The sequence below is a fragment of the Zosterops lateralis genome, assembly GCF_965231275.1.
Source record: "Zosterops lateralis genome assembly, chromosome: 18".
Classification (NCBI taxonomy): Eukaryota; Metazoa; Chordata; class Aves; order Passeriformes; family Zosteropidae; genus Zosterops; species Zosterops lateralis.
In genome coordinates this window covers 7,540,992-7,558,196 of record NC_139778.1, presented here as the reverse complement: position 1 = coordinate 7,558,196, position 17,205 = coordinate 7,540,992, and the positions used below count along the sequence as shown (strand labels likewise).

General features: G+C 45.1%; 1 protein-coding gene across 1 annotated transcript; it reads left to right on the top strand.

The window, feature by feature from the left end:
- The first annotated feature begins 4,689 nt into the window (after positions 1–4,689).
- Positions 4,690–12,339, top strand: TMEM100 (transmembrane protein 100). The gene is made up of 3 exons (XM_083874866.1): positions 4,690–4,815; positions 7,508–7,691; positions 10,750–12,339. Exon 3 carries the CDS (start codon positions 10,758–10,760, stop codon positions 11,214–11,216), a length of 459 nt encoding a protein of 152 aa, XP_083730992.1. The 5' UTR covers positions 4,690–4,815; positions 7,508–7,691; positions 10,750–10,757; the 3' UTR covers positions 11,217–12,339.
- The last annotated feature ends 4,866 nt before the right edge of the window (positions 12,340–17,205 follow it).

The following is a 17,205-nucleotide window of genomic DNA, read 5'->3' as shown; positions in this document are numbered from 1 at the left end:
GTTCACATGGATGTCAAAATATTTCTAAACATCTCCTTTAGCAGGTGATGCTAAAGCAGATGATATATATGAAATGCTCTCTTGTGGGAAACTGGTCCTACTGCAATAATTCTTTTTTTTTTTCTTTTTTAACTACTATTTAGGTCAGACACTTGACTTACTGTAAATTTCACAGGAGTAGTCTATTATGTAGGAGAAAAGCTGTGTATTTTAACCTTGTGCAGTATTTTAGATAGTTCTTGTGTATAAATTTAGTCCTAAGGATTCTAGTGAAGTAGGACAAAGAAAGACTCATCAGACAGGAAGTAATTCAGCCCATGGCCTGTGTAGCTTAGTTTAAAACTCATAATTTTCTTTCTACTGTTGGAGAGTCAATAACAGCAGGCTGAAACACTCCATGTTTATTAGGCAGACCATTTGCACAGGGAACAGTGTATGCTCTTTATACCCTACCTACTGAGAAGGGAAGCAAATGAAATGCAAATGTCTCTTGACACTATCCACTAGTCACAAGTCACTTTTTCAGCTTTTTGTCTGCATTTCCCTTCATGTCTCTGAGCCCTGTAAATTCTTTGGGTTACTCAGTGCAGGTGAAAAACTAAGAAAAGAGATCATTCCTATTCTGAACTTAAATCTCAGCTGAATCTGCTGCATCCTACTGCAATAGTCTCTAACAAAAATCCTGGTTATGGTGAAATTACAGTGCCTGGAGTTTGCTCCCAGGCTTCCTCTGACTTGGCCAGAAAGCTGCCACGGTGGCTAAAGATTCAGAGGATTCTTCAACCAACTTATGCAAGGTTGAGGAATTGGCTTCTGGTGGGGTGATGCATCCCTCTGCTAATTAAAAGCACATGTCCACACAAGGAATGCAGCTCTTCAAATGTAATTATGAAAGCAGTAGGAGATAAGAATAATTGTTTTCAGCTCCAGGTGTCCTGTCTTCTTCAACACTGCAGGAAGATTAAGTGAAAGTCGAGGAAGGCAATAACAAAGTTCACATGAACAGCAGGGTAACTGATGTTGACCAAAGTACAAGTAGGATCTATTGGAGTTCAAAGAAAATTCCTTTCCATATTCCCAGCCACCAAAGAGGTTTCTCACAGCCGTTATAAGCACATCCATTTCATGAGCCTGGTTACCCACAGAGTGGCTGGTTTGCAACCTATCAACCAACTGGGCTGTAAACTGTGTTAATGAGAGGGGAGCTATAGCATTTTATATGTAATTTTTTGCCTCTCTGGCTTAACTGGCTTCGGGCTCCTCCATTCCTCATCACAAAACACATACACTGCATGGTAAAGACAATTTATAATATATTAAACATGTTGAAAGGGCGCTTTCTGAAAGTTTCAGGACATGCAGTAAACTGGTATGTTGTGTCTGTGGGGGGGCTTAGGGATAAAATAAAAGGAAAATTCAGTGGAGGGTTAGGGAAAAGGCAAGAAAAACTAATTGAATAGGGAGCCCACAATGGTTGTACTTTGCCAGATTAGTGAGTCACTGTTTGCTGTGCTGTTAAGGCCCAGGAGACTCAGAGGAAGCCATGAAATACTGCGAGTGTGTTTCAGTCGCCAGAGCAACAGCATTGCTCAACTGAGGAGCAAAGCTGCTCTCTCAGTAGGTATCACACACACTTCTTGCTTATCAGCCCAACTTTCGGGCTGCACTTCCCTCTAAGCAGCTGTGTTTAGACCCCAAGGAGGAGATTTAGGGCAGGTCCTAAAGGGGATCTATGTATCATTGAAGCCTGGCAGTCCAGAACTGAGAACCTGTAACCCCTGACTGCAGCTGTTGTTCAGCCCTGAAGTTTCCTCAGCTGTTTGCACTGAATTTTTACAGGTGCCGAACGTGCCGCTCCCCGTGTGTCTGGTCCTTCTTTCCTTACATCCTTGGAGAGCTGTGCTCAGAACACAGCAGGACCTTAAAAGGCAGAGTCAGTCAGTCATCCCTTTCTTTAAAAGGCCAGAGGGCTGGTGCCCAAGTTGTTTTAAACCCTTCAATGCCTTTAAATCCTTCTAGGGGAGAGCCCACTGACCTCTCAGCATTAGAGGAGATGTCATTCCCATCACTTTTCATTCCAGCTTTTATGCTTCACAGCAAGAAATAAGAATTGCATGACGTCTAGGAGAGTGTGTGACTTTTTAGCCTGTTGTTAGGGCATTTATTTGTACAGAAACATGATTTCTGAACCCAGCTTCAGTGCTTGTTTATTTGTATTAGAGTAGCTCCTAAAAAAATCAGTTTTGTGAGATACCTTATGTAAAACTTTCAGTATTTTATGTAATACTTTCAGTAATGAAGTTGGCATAGAAAAATAAGAATGTACTAGTGGAGCAGTGGGTGGTGTAAGCCTGGGAGGGAGGATCTCTGTCAACGTAGGAGGACCAAATACTAGATTGGAAGGACTAGAGAGGAACTGATGTAATAGGGATGGGGTGAAATTTAGGTCATGCACACATGTGCTAAAGCAAAAATTTCTGATATAAAGTAAAAAATGAAACTGATACTGGAGAAAAAAACAGACATCCTGAACAATTAGAATAAAATCATGAAATGTTAGTATTTCTAGTAGTCCAGAAAAATACTTGCACTTCCATGGAGCAAGTTGGTAAGACATCTGAATGAATGATTAAAAATAAGCCTGAGAGTTTAATTTCTCCCTCTTAGGGCATTAGAGGGTTAATTGCCAAAAGAAAGAATAGCTGCTACAGCCAAAAGCTTACTTGTCCATGTATAATTGTCTATGAATCCATGCAACTAAAAACAAGGTTCCTAGATATCAACAGATTAAGGCTTGTTGTCTCCAACGGGAGGAGTAAGAATCTTGGGGTTTTTTGAGGTGGAACTTGTCAAGTCTAATAAAGATATTACAGACATGCTGCCTGCATTGGGAAGGAGCAGGCAATGGTCCAAGAGATCCTGCCTAATTAAGCTCCCCTCAGAAACAGTTTGTTTGTCATTTCTGGTCAAATACTGATGTATTTGATGGGAGCACCAGCAAGTGGGGGGGGAAAAAAGCCAGTTTCTTGCATAAAGCTGTGAAGCTTTTCCAGAACCTGGTTGATTTGTCTGGAGGAGATGAACCCTTGGCAGGGTCTCCATCACTGGGCATTTCTTAACGATGCACAGGATGAAATCCTGGCCCCTGTGAAGCTGATGGAAGTTTTGCCATTAATTTCTGTGAGGCTAGGATTTCACCCTGGAAAGGCAGTCAAAAGTATATGCATGCTTTCAGAGACAGAGTGGCTGATTAAATACATCCGGTGCACTGTTCTTTTATCAATCATTGATAAAATAGTGTCTTTTAAATATAAACTTTGTGTGAGCTTAACTGCAAAATTCAAACATGCCCTTTTACAAAACTTAAAAGCATAATTTGTCTGCTTTTTGTCTGAAATAACAGAAATCATGGTAAAAAATTAACAGACTCCCACACCCATCCACTCCAAACCCCTGCAGTATTTGATATGCTGCAGAAATGAGCAATTAAAGCTTAGAAAAGCCAGTTAAAATATTTCTAAATGATACATAAAACTTTATCTTCCGAGAATGCCATCCGAAGCTACATTCCTCCTCCTTTAATTCCTGAGCAGTTGAGCTAGGGATTCATCTGGATTTCGACAGGGACTGTGCTTTCAAGTGACCCAGCATGGCCACATCCAACAGCCCAACGAGCTCCGGACAGGCACCGACCCTCCGGAGGTGGCCGGACAGCCGGCACAGCACGGGGCTGGGTGTGCAGGAGGGCACAGGGGGCTCAGGGGGGGAAAGAGGACTGCAGGAGGGCAGAGGGGCTGCAGGGAGGGCACAGGGGACTCAGGGAGAGAAAAAGGGGCTGCAGAAGGGCTGGAGGGCTGCAGGAGGGCAGAGGGCGCTGAGGGGGGGAAGAAGGGGCTGCAGGAGGGCAGAGGGGGCTCAAGGAGGGCAGAGGGGGCTCAAGGAAGGTTGCAGGAGGGCACAGGAGCTGCAGGAGGGAAGAAGCTGCAGGAGGGCAGAGGGGCCTCAGGGAGGGATGCAGGAGGGCAGAAGGGTCTGCGGAAGGGCAGAAGGACCTGCAGGAGGGCAGAAGGACCTGCAGGAGGGCAGAGGGGCTGAGGGAGGGAAAAAGGGCCGCAGTAGGGCAGAAGGGGCTGCAGGAGGGCAAAAGGGACTCAGGGAGGGCTGCAGGAGGGCAGAAGAGGCTGTAGCAGGGCAGAGGGGGCTCAGGGAGGGATGCAGGAGGGCAAAAGGGCAGAAGGGTCTGCTGGAGGGCAGAAGGGGCTGTAGGAGGACAGAGGGGCTGCAGGAGGGCAGAGAGGCTGCAGTTGGGCAGAGGGGCTGTAGGAGGGCAGAGGGGCTGCAGGAGGGAAGAAGGACTGCAGGAGGACACAGGGAGCTGCAGGAGGGCAGAAGGGGCTGCAGGAGGGTAGAGGGGGCTGAGGGAGGAAGGAAGGACTGTAGTTGGGCAGAGGGGGCTGCAGGACGCGCCCCCTCTATGTGTGTGCCCAGCCGCGGGCAGGGCGCGATGCGGAGCCGCCCGTCGCGCTGTCCTCGCCGTGTGCATCCCAGCGCCGGGCTGTGAGCGGTGCGGGGCGGAGAGACAGGCCCGGCCCATCCCGGCGCTGCCGGACACCCTCCCCGCCCCCCCCGCGCCCCGCGGGACCGTCCCGCTGTCGCCCCGCCCGCCGCAGCTCCCGCCGCTGAATTTGCTCTGGTCCCTTAATTGTTTCGCTCTCACCGAGAACTTTGTTTACAGTCCCTTGTGCGGCGAGCTGCATCCCCTCTTATGCTGGCTGCGAGCTGGTGGCCGCCGCAGTCCCGCCCGGCGGCCGGGAGGTAAGGCACGGCTCGGCTCGGCTCGGCTCGGCTTGGATAGGTGCGGCTCGCTATGGCACACTGGCCACGCTATGGCACACTAGCCCAGCCTGTGGCATGGACTGGCACGGCTCAGCCCAGCACGGCGCGGCTCAACTCGCTGGCAAGCCCCGGAGCCGCACGCCCCGGTACCCGCGGGGCTCCGGCTCCCGGTGTCCGGCTCCCGGTACCCGCGGGGCTCCGGCTCCCGGTGCCCGGCTCCCCGGGGTGGCCGGGCTGCTCCCTCCGCTCCAGCACAGGGTTCTCCCCGCTTCCAGCAGTCGCGGGGTCTCGGCAGCCGGAGCCGCTCCCCGGGTGCCGGTCGGTGTCCCGTTCAGGGTACCCTCTCCGGTACCGGCTGTAGGTGCACAGAGCTTTCCCCGCCCGCTCGCCGCTCTGCTCTCTTGCAGAGATACTCGGGGACAGTCAGTGACACGGAGGGTTTAGCCCAGGTGTGTGTATGGGGTGTAGCAGGCGCGTTTGAAAGTTTTGCAGTTGGTAACAGAGTTGGTTTGTGGATGGGGCTGGGTTGGCTCCCATCCTACACCCCGGTTACGTCGGGAAAACGAAAAAGGTGTGCGAGGGTTTAAATATGTTCATGGTTTTATTTAAAAACTCGGTGAGAGAAACTTACTGCATCCTGAGGGAGCTGGTGTGGAGGCAATGTGTTCTCCTGCCTCTGTAGCTCAGGGCAGTCCTGGAGTATTGTAAGTGTGAATTGTGGTTGTGATTTCCAGGTGTTCACCTGGGACAGAGCTGCGGGATTGTGTTGAGGATTACTATAGTCTGTTGAATTCTGAATGAACTCAGGCTCTCCTCTCGGGACAGAAGGACTCCTTAGGCTATTTTCCACAGTCACTTTAATGTATAGCCATAGTGTGAAGTGTGAGCATTGTAATTTATTGGGATGTTACATAAGCAAAAAAGGGTGCCTGAACTATTGTGTAAGATAGAGAGAATATGGTCCAGAGCTTGAAGGCAGAAAACTCAAATGTATCCCCCTCGTTATAAGTAAAATGTGAATAAGAGGAAAGTGTTGTAATGGCTCTTTGCCCTTGCACAGAGATATTCTGTACGTGGGAAGCCTCCTGAGAGAGCCCCACATTGAAATGATTCTGAGTTAAAACGCTGGAAACTTCATGTAGACGCTTCATGTGTTTCTGCTTCTCAGTTTTGTGGTGAGGGACGGAGGAGAAGGGAAGAAATTTCATCTCTAAGAAGTTGCTCTGTCAGAGTTTTTGATAATGACATTGATTTAAAATAAAAATACCTAAACTTTGTGCAGTCAGGGATAAATACAAATAAATAACTGGCAGAGCAATTAAATCTTTTTCAAGCAAGATGCTGGCAGAGTGGCTTAGGGGGCACAGTTGTGCTGGGAAGAGCTTTCAAACAAATGTAACCTTGCTGTAATCTAAGTGGAAGTTGACTGGAAGCACATTTCAAAGCTCTGCGTTTGTTTTAATGAAATCTTGATTCTTTATCTGAAGTCGGGATTTTTTTCCCCTGCATCTCCCTCCAAACTTTTCAAAAAGTTAAACTAGTTTTGAGGTCGTCTGGGAAAGAATATAGTCAAGGAGATGAGCAAGTAGACTTCCTTATTATTAGCTAACTTCAATAATCAGCTAAATATACTTCAGCAATGTCACAGGTTTCTTCCAAGGATCTTCTGGAGAACAGCAGTAGTTTGTGCCTGTAAATGTTTGTGGTTTTGAAATGTTATCAGGGTCTAAATAACTTAAAACTAGAAGAACCCATTAAGTTTATCATTATACAAACTTACTCTCATGAATTTACTCTCATTGCCACTTGGGACTTGTGCATCCGTGTTGAAATGATCTTCCATGATCATGCACTTCTAGAAAGGGAATGTCAAATAAGATTAGCCACATAAATCTCTGCTGCTTCATGAGTTTTGCCCAGCTGCCTGGTGATTTCACAGCTGTTTCTGCAGTTGATAACAATTTCCATTGCTTTGCTTTCTGCGGAGTTGTCACTGCCCTGCTGCAGAGTCTGCCTTGTCCCTCTTGGAGTTACGAGTCTTGGTTTTAAAAATCCAGTAACAGAAATGAGCAACAGTAAATATAACGGACTTCTGTTAATTGCAGAGAGTTCTTGGACTGTGCAAGTCTGCCTTTTTCTGTTCTGAGAAGAGTTTTTGGGATTATATTACTCAGGTTTTCTTATAGTGGACGAGGTTTAACAGGTTTTTTTAGTGTTATGTTGTTACAGTCAGTTCACAGGTAGGAAATCTCAGGAGCAGGGAGATGGAGTGATTTGCTCAAAGAAATTGGACACGTTGAAGAGACAAACTCCCATGTATTCTGAATCATTATTCACACAGGTGAAGTGAGCAATAGAAATTAAGTTAAATAAGATTTGTATCCATAGTATTTCTTGTGCATTGTCTTTTCCTGCCTGGCTCTTTCTGGGGGACTTTACTGGGTTATGATATTCACTACTGGGACGTCCCATCATCAAATGAAAACATTACATTTGGCCAGAAATGGGTGGCTGCTTCCAAGAAAAGAGGCAGAAGCCATTAGGAGAGCCAGAGGGAGAACATCTCCTGCTTTGGTTGGGTTAGGAGCAGGAGTCAGCCCACAGCAGGAGCTTTACACTCATGACTTTTGTTCTTAAAAAGCTGAATAAATATCCAACAACTTTTTTGTAGAAAACTTCCGTACTAGAATATTGCCACCTGCAGTTCATCACTCAGCAACGTCTGACACTTCAAAGCCTCCTAGCTTTGAGCAGCTCCTTCTTGCCTTGAATTGTCATTAAAAGACATCTTCAGCACTCTTCCTCTGCTTTCTGAGCCAAGGATCTGTTACCATGGATTTCTCCTGGATCTCCTGGTAAGTGTGCATGCTGATGGATTTCATATCTTTTTGATAAATCTTAACTTAAACTTATTAGTGGCTAAATTTTGTCTCTCCCCTTTATTCAGGGTTAGCCACAGATTGCCACAGAAGCACGTTCTTCCTCCAACTCAAAGTAGCTCCTTAAGATAGTACTTGTGGTATGATTAGTGAGAGGATGCTGGTGTTGCTGGGTGTCTTTGCCTAAATTTCTTACCCTGAAACTTGAACCAAATCACCTGTTGGCTTAAGTCAGAATGACTTTGCTGGCAATGAGGCTCCAGTGCCCTTTTTTCTAGTGCTGAATACCTTTGCTCACACTTCAGATAGGTTCTGTTGTTTATTTAATAGTATTTCAGTAGAGTTGTTTATTTTTTTTATATGAATGTCTGCCTTCTTACATCCTATTCCAGACAAAAACTGTGCTCCTCAGAAATCAACAGGTATTTTGCCATTGACTTAATAATTATAGATTAGAATATATGTTTTTTCCCTGTTAGACTTGATTGTATGAATATATCTCCTTTCTTCATAAATCTCTCTACAAGAGGTCTAGGAGATTTTAATGCTTATTGAAGATGTATCTGAAGTAGAAGGACAAGGGTGTTAGGGACAGGAGCAAATAAATTTTTATTAAAGGTTAAAATTTTTCAGAATAATAATGCTTATTATGGGCTTTTTCAAGTTATTTGGAAGTTTCCTTATTTCAGTGACTGTTAGAGTACTTGGACTTTTGGGTAGTTATTACAGTGTATTTGAGCCAGTAGACATTTTATATGCAAAGTAGTTAATTTTTCTCTCCCTCAATTTTGATAATTAAATGCTATACTAATTGAAATGTAAGATCAAAACAGGTGACATTTGGGGACCACATTCTTATGTTGTGCTGAACTTCTGTAATGTTTTACAGACAAGTAATGCAGCAACATAATGGCACCAGTGTATGTCCCCCTGCTGTGCCAGTCATTATTGAAAATGCAGAATTTGGGCTCAGATCCATGTGGGAACAGATCAGTGACACTTGAGAGCAGAACCATGGCTTTCCTGGGCTCTTTCTGTCTGACTTAAAAAGGCATTTAATCACACATTATGATGCAAAGAACAAAACTACCAAACCTAGGAGAATTTAGGATATCTAAGGTGTCAGCACAGTTATATCTGCTTTGTCTGATAAGCACTGAACAAATCTCTTTCCTGCCCTTGGAGATACTCTCACAGAAACAGGCAGAATCACTGAATGGTCATAGTTGGAAGGGATTTCTGGAGGTCATATGGTGCAATGCCCCTATTGCTCAGCAGGGTCACTGAAGCAATGCTGCCCAGGACTGTGCAGATGGCTTTTGATTATCTCTGAGGATAGAGACTCCAAAACTTCACTGGGTTCCAGTGCTCAGTTACCCTCACAGTAAAATAGTTTTTCCTGATGATCAAACAGACTGTTTCAGTGTGTCCCTGGTGCCTCTGGGGCTGTCACTGTGTGTGCTTGGGTGTCTTGTGTGTGCTCAGCAGGGACAGGCTCCTCTGTCAGCTCTGCACAGCAGACACAACAGGGAGCTGAGCACTCTTCCCCAGAGCAGTAGAACAAAAGCTTTGGCAAACCAGATCTGGGCTTTCCTTCTCTCTTGAGGGTTCAAGGGCTCTGACTATATCCAGCATTTAGCCTGCTGGTGCCTGTGTTTTTTTAAAAAGAATGAAATCTCCTTTCTTGTAAAGCCCATGGTCAGTTATAGGAGGTACTAAGATATAAAACCAAGGGCTCTCCACAATGAACGAATATATCTTAGCAACAAGGGTGGAGTGGTGGGAAAGGAAAAGGAGAATACAAGTATCTGGCAATTAACTTCCTAGTCACAGATGTGAAGGTGATAAAAGTGATAAAAGCATTACTGCATTGCCAACGCTCTTCCTTGTTCTCTGAGCTGCATATCATGAGAGCAAAAGCGGCACAGCCCACGCCAGAGTGGTGGAGGAATTCTGGGAGCTACTCACAGCAGGAAAACCACTGGTTCCCCAGTGGTTCCCCAGTGTCCCAGTCTCTGGAGGGTGTGCTGGGGTGCACTGAGCTGGGTCACTTCTGTGGTAGCCTCAGTGTTGGCAGAGCTCACTGCAGCCCCCAGAGCGACCCCACATTACCAGAGCCCCAGGGACAAGGCTGAGCTCTGAGGTGGGCAATGATTATTCCCTGGGCTCCCCAGAGCCAAAAGGTATTTGCCTGCTGTGAGATGCAGTTTAACTGTGCATGCTGTCAGGACCGAGAGTGTGTTTACAGTCTGGAGGCAGGAGGAAAACAATTTGCTGTATCTGAGATGAGTGAATATGATGGTAAATTTCCCTCCCACACAGTAACAGGGATGTAATTTCTAGGATTTACAAGAGACTCATTGCTTTTGCATGAAGCCAGTATAAATGGTAAGCTGTCAGTCTGGCACTGATGGTGCTGTAACTGCAGGTTCACCAGCCTTGAGCTGAGCTGAGTGCAGGAATCTGTTTGCATCCCCACTCCCCCCACATCTACACCTTGTCATGACCAGTGGAGTTTTTTCCCTAAGTTGCACTTGCACTGAGGAAAGGGCTCACTATTCATCCTAGTTTTTGCTGGGCTAGTACTTGGCCATGTTATTGTGACATGTAGTGGAGCAAATCCGTGTAATGTATTGTGTGTAGATGTATAAAGAAACCTGTGTAGAAAAAGTGTGTGAGCAAAAATCAAAACAGTGTGTGAACTTCACCTCTTTGTGAGAAAATCCAATGCCATTGAAATCTAAATTATCTCCAGAAATAGTGACTTTAGGGTGTAATTTACTGTAGGATTTGGCCCAAAACACTTTAATGTTGGTGTCTGTCTTGGTCTGTAACTCTGTTCTTTCTAGCACTTACATACATATTGTTGAGTGCTATAAGAAGTGATTCAGATCCTTCACCATCAGTCATGTCACTGTTGATCTTGGGCCTAAGTCCTTGTGGGGTCTGAATGTCTGGCTTTTTATGATTCCAAGGGAATACTTCCCATTTGTCTCATAAATAATTGGTTGAACTCATGCTCTTCTCTCCACAGCACAGCACATGCTCAGCAGGGCCTGCTCTAACCTGAGAACAGGCCGAGTCAAGACAACCAAGATGACAAACGACCCTATCAAAGAGATCCTGGGCACCCCAAAGCACCCTGATTCTGCACCCACGGAGAAGAGTAACAACAATGACTGTGTGATAACCACCATCCCCCTGGTCAGCGAGTGCCAGCTGACGGCAGCCACGGGGGGAGCAGAGCTCTCCTGCTACCGCTGCACCATCCCCTTCGGCGTGGTCATCCTGATAGCCGGCGTCGTCGTGACGGCCGTGGCGTACAGCTTCAACTCCCATGGATCCATCATCTCCGTCTTTGGGCTGGTCCTCCTGTCCTCAGGACTCGTTCTGCTGGCTTCCAGCACCGTGTGCTGGAAGATCAGGCAGCAGAAGAAGAAAGCAAAGAGACGGGAGAGCCAGACAGCGCTCGTGGCAAACCAGAGAACCTTGTTTGGTTAAAGGCAGACAAGGGAAGGCTGGACAGAAGGCAGAACCTTTGTAAGTCAACTTGGCTATTTATCAGTAGGAAAGATTGCAGGTTTTAATTTAACAGTGGAAACGAACTGAAATGAAAATGGAATGGATTAAGACATACTTGTAACAACTCTGCAAGTGCTTTCAATATATTTCTTACTGCAGACTTGATAGTGATTCTTTCCAAGACAGAGGAAAACCCATTTTTCCTTCACAGAAAACTGTGTCACATAACTGCAACCATCCTAACTGCGTTCTCCAGCATGCTGATCGTGTTGGAAAGGGAACTTGTGAGAACTGAGAAAATAATTTGAACTGACTTGAGATGCCAGAGGTCTCCTTAAAACATTTGACCAAGGGAGAAGTCATAGCATTTGAAGTGACTACAAGCTTATGGCCAGAGTATCTGGGACTTAAACTGTAGCTCAAAAAAAAAAAAAAAAAAAAAAAAAAAAAAAAAAAAAAAGAAAAGAAAAGAAATGAAAAAAAAGGCAATACGAACACATTGCAAATTGCTCAAATAAGCTGAATCTTATATTTTATGTAACTTTTCCCTTCCAATACCTGTGGTACTTTCCCCCTTTTTTAAACCAACTAATATTGATTTTGTTTCACTATTGAATAGAAATCAGTAGAAAAGTGTAATTATGTTGTTTAACCTGAATAACGAGGTATGATCATAGCTTAAAACATGAGACTGGTTTTTTCTGTAAATTAAAATGGTCAGGTTTAGCACTTTGGATTATTTTGCTATAAAATTAAAATATAAATTTCATTAAAATAATAGCCAGTAGCCAGTGCTGCTGGACCTTTAGAAAATATTTCTTTATTGCTATCAAGATAGCTTGTATCTTCAACTCTGCCTGCTTTATATTTCTGTTTTTGTAGAACAACCCCTGTGACAATAACTGTGAACACATGTACAAAAACCTCTGCAGCCTGTGGACTTTGGTTTGATAGTCCAACCCTCTGCAGCTTGATTAACAGCTCTGCTGTTGAAAAATCATAGCAGACAGTTCTGCAGACACTCACTGTCACAGTCAGTTTGAGACATAACTATTAATAATAACTTGTGGAAGCAAAGCTATGTGTAGCGTTTGCTGACTGAGCTTTGGGATTACAAATCTTCATGAAAAGCAGGTGCCAGGTGTCTCCTGCTTGTGGCTGAAGTGTTGATTCTGTGACTCTTATATTGTAGAGGTCTTCCAGCTTTTCTCAGTCAATGGATTACTGAGGGGGTTGACCCAAATTGAAGCAAACCAGAATATGATTTCTCCTTCTTGAAGGACAAGTGGTGCTGAGCTGAGTCACAGGTTTCCACCCCAGTGTGTATGAGAAGGCAAAGGGGCTGCACAGAGCCCTCTTTCTATTTTTTCTCTCTTTTATTTTCCCCCTTACTTTCTTCAGACTCAAAAGTGCTGGGTGTGATTTTTGCTTTCCACTACCAAGGTGAGACAGGCCTGTGCCTTCTTTTTGCCCTCAGAGCCTCTGGCAGCCAAGAGAGTTCTAGTGATGCTGCTGCAGAGCCTGCCTGCCAAAGAGGTGCTGCAGGGGGTTCCTTCTGCAGCTCATCCTGAATCCCTACGCTTCTCTTGCTGAAACCACCCAGGAATTCTGGCTTAGGTGCCACCATTTCCTCTGCCCTCCGTGGTTTAAGCTTGTTACATCCATGACTTATCCCTGGATTTGCAAACTGCACCTCGTGTTTTAAATAGAGCGAGCTATATGTGCAGGAGGGGATGTTTGGGGTCAGTATTTGCGTTGCCACACTCCGTGGTTACCAGACGCTATAATAAAATCACTTGCATCAGAGGAAAGCTGACAACACATTTTAGCACTTCCATAGCCCTCACTTAATCACGGCAGGAAGCTTTCCTGCTGCTAGGAGAACATGTTGCGTCACCAGAACATCTGACACTGGTGTCTAGTGTCAATCACTTTGCTTAAGGTCATTAAAAATATTAGGGTGTCCCCTTACGATGCCCAGGTTTTGCATGAGTGACAATTCATGGGAAATGCATAGCATGATAAATAATGGAACAGGTGGACTAAAGTGGTGTCTTTCCTGTTTAAAATGAGAAAAGTTGATTGACATCAGCAAAGCTGGATAAGCTAAATAGAGCTGTTCATCTTTTTCCTCTCCCTGGGAGCACAATAGTGTTTCTGACTCCTTCTTCCCCCTCCCCATTTCTTTTTTCATCAGTGGAATTTTGGGGGCTGCTGAGGAGAGAACTGCAGGGGCTGTGGAGATGCAGTGATTTCCACCATGTGTGTGGCAGTTTGGCTCCATAGTTCCTAGGCTGAGCCCAGAGCAGGAGCTGCTCACTGCCCTCTCCAGAAGTCTTTCCCAGACGTGAGTCCTCCTTTGGCCATCACTGTGATACAGCTGAGCTTGCTGTGGAAGGAAGGTAGAGAGAGGTACAAGGTGAGGCTCAGCTCCAAGTCAAAAAGGAAAAGCCAAACTCAGTGGAATGGAGACAATGGGGGTTTTGGAGTAGTTTGTTGGTTTTTTTTTTTCAGGAAGGGTAAATAGGAGTAAGAATTGGTCTGTTCCTACTAGAGATGATTTCCCTTTCCTTATCTCTGCTGTCTGACTTTTGCAGTGTATAGGGAAGGACATGGCAGAGTTCCTGGACCTTTCTAATTGTGGGCACCTGGGCATTACCCAGCCTGTGAGCAGTGACAGACACATTGCAGTGACCCTGGGTGTGATCCCCTGGCACAGCAAAGCTTCAGGGGCACCCTGGTCTCCTGCAGTACCACCTAACTGGACAGGCTGGGAGGCCTCTGCATAGGTGAGAGGGAGTGCTGAGCTCAGCAGCATCATCTGTGTCCTTTAGAGATGAGGTACGTGCACAAGCTTCTTCATACCAGGAAGCAAATGAAAGCCTGTGCAGGAAGTCAGGCTTGTTTGTCCTTTACTCAGAGGAGCAAAACAGTAGTTTTATGGGGAAGAATCCCAGCACCTGATCCTGGTGTCCTGCAGGAGCAAAGCAGAAGTTGTGAGCAGTTCAGGCAGAGATTTTTATGCTGTTGAAGGTGTTTTCAATGGTTTCATTGCTAACTGTTCACATGGCCTTAGAAACTGACTTTTCCCTCATGAATTGTTTGCATTGGTTTTGGTCTGAAGCAGTAGTAGCATTTTTTCTGACTGACCAGTGATGACATCAGACCCATATCTCACAGTCCATGCGTTTTTCTTCTTGCAAATCTATGTATTTCAGATACTTTCATTATTATCCTCTTTCTCTCTGCACACCCAGGTACCACACATCCTTTTCAGCCCTTAAACCCCAACAAAAAATTCTGCTTCAAATTTTGAACTCCGTGACCTAATCTGGATTGATCTGGAGTTTCATGTCTGGGTGCTGGGTGCTGCAGTGCACCAAGTCTTTGAAACAAAGTCATCTGGAACTCCACTATTGCTGTTTGGTGTTTCTCATGGGGATCTGAGAAGCAGAAGGATGCAACCCTGTGAAGATCAAAGTGACTTTTCAGTTCAGAAACACCTTCCCTTCTGGTGTGAAAAGGCTTTGTATTCCACAAATGGTGTCCCACTTCTGGGAGAGGCTGGGTGGGAGCTGATGCAAATTTTATTATCACAGTTGCTTGTCTATCCCTTCCTGAAAGCCCTGGCAGGATTGCACAAGCAAAACTGCCCTCACAAGGATAGAAAATTATCTAATAGAGGAATTGCGCTGCTGCTCCAGGCAAATGTTACAGCGATCTTAAATTATAATTTCAAAACCCAAGCACAGGAAATTGTGTCTGTAACTACACCCTGTATTGCTATTGTACACAAAGACAGTTATAGCCTGGGACAGTATTTTAAAATAATAATCAGATTGGTATGACAATGCTTAGATTTTTGTTCAAGTTAAAACGCCCAATTTACAATTCCCCAGTCATTTCACGTGTTGTGTTTTGTACATGACTCTGGCTCTAATTCCCTAATTTTCCGGGTTTAAAAAAAAAACAAACAAAAAGAGAGAGAGAGGTTAGCTTCATGGACTTGTGTCAAGAGTTAAGTTTCTCTGCCATGGACACTTGGGAGAGCTCCTGTTACCAAACACACAGTACAGTGTTACTGCAGCTCCACAGAACAGGAACCAGCTCAGAGTGTGGAACGAAGAGAGGCCTGAGAGTCTCATCAGCATCCGGAAGAGTCAGGCCAGGAACAAGCCCTCTGGAATATCCCCTATTTCTGCCTCAGCTTTGCTTATCCACAGTCAAATCCAGGGTTACTGCTCCTTTGATATCTGAGATGGAAGTTGTTGCATATTATTAGCAGGTTTCACCTAATTTATTTTTACAACGGGCTGCAAAATAAGAAGAGCAGAACAATATAGGCAGCCATCATTTTGCATAGATATTAGCAGTACCTCTGAGCATTGACAGAATCATTTTGCTTTTATATTTCTGATACCTTTGATGCCAGTAGCTTGTATGACATTTTAGCTATATCAATATAAATATTTGCCAGTCTTGAAGAGCTTTTATATGTTTAAGTACATTACATGCCAAGAATTGCACTGTATGATGTGAAAAATATAAATTCTGGCAGATACCTATGTGTAGACTAAATCTTACAGGCTAAATGATGTGGGAGAACAATGGTCTTAAACTGCAAAATCAACTTGAATTTTTGGCTTTTATTCAGGTTGTTGATGTCACTATTAACATGACACAGGACCTAATCCTTCCTCTGGTGAACAGCCAGTCCTATTGTCCTGACGCTGTGCATCCTAAAATTTGCATTTGTAGCAAACATGGCAGTTTTGAAAAACACTTTTTTTGGATTGATTGCTTTTACTCTTTACTCTTCTGTGCTTTCTATGCTAATTGAAAAATTATTACATTTTAAAAACAGAAAAAGAGAAAAGAAGAGAAGAACATACATCTGCAGATGTCAGATACTGCATAGAGTAATGGAAGGATAGTAAACGTGCCTTGTTGATGGAGACTTTTAAAAATATGTAAGTCTTGTTTCTGATATATCCTGGACTTTATCCTCACTTTCATTCTTACAAAATGCCTGAAGTCTCCAGGTTAACATCAGTCTTAGATCCTCACCTCATATTTATTTTCTGTTTCCCAGGAGCCATTTAGCTCAGGAAAATGCAGATTCTTTTACCATCTTTTGCAGCCTGACTGACATCGAATGGCCAAGTAGGATTTGCAGAGGCAGCATCCCCGTAGTTTCTTAAGTTAAAAGGCATTCAGCCACAGTCTGCTCTTGAAGGGTTGGGCACTGTGCAGAGGTAAAGATTTCTGTGCTGCAGCAAGAGATGTCAGCGAATAATCTGTGACCAAAAAAACCATAAATAACAGCAGAGCAGCCCTTCACCGCCTCTTCTCAGCCACGTTCCCTTTCCATCTGAAGGCCCAGGTTTGTGAATAGAGTTAACAGCTTTCCTGGAAAACTGGCCCATGACATTATTTCCTTGTGAACTCCATCCACCTGTCATGTTAGGGCTTGGTGCACCGCCAGGGCTGGCAGGAAATAATAGGCAGCAGGATGCTGGTGTGTGTCGATGGCCCTGACCCTCCCATTCCTGAACATGAATAAGCCTCGGGCTCACCGGGCGTCAGAGCCGCGGCTCCCGGGCCCCGGGACGAGCACGGCCGGGAGGCACAGCCCCTAAAATAACACCCAGCCAGCGGAGCTGCAGCCCAGAGCGCCGTGGGAAGGGATGGTGTCACATTCTCACCGCCCGCTGCTCTTTGTTCTCTCTCCCCTGCGCCCTCCCTGCGCTGCAGAGAGAAATCTGCTGCTTTGCACAGTTAAAAAGGACAAAGTAGGGCTCCATGTGAATTAGCTGAGATTCCCCTGAACAGACTTGTTTCCCTGGAATCTGTGGAGTATGTTATGGATGATCATCTCTGTTGCCACTTCTGCTTTGCCTCTATCTAGATAATTTCATTCTTTGCCTACCAACTGCTGGTGCTTCAAAGAATGACATCTGCTAGCATA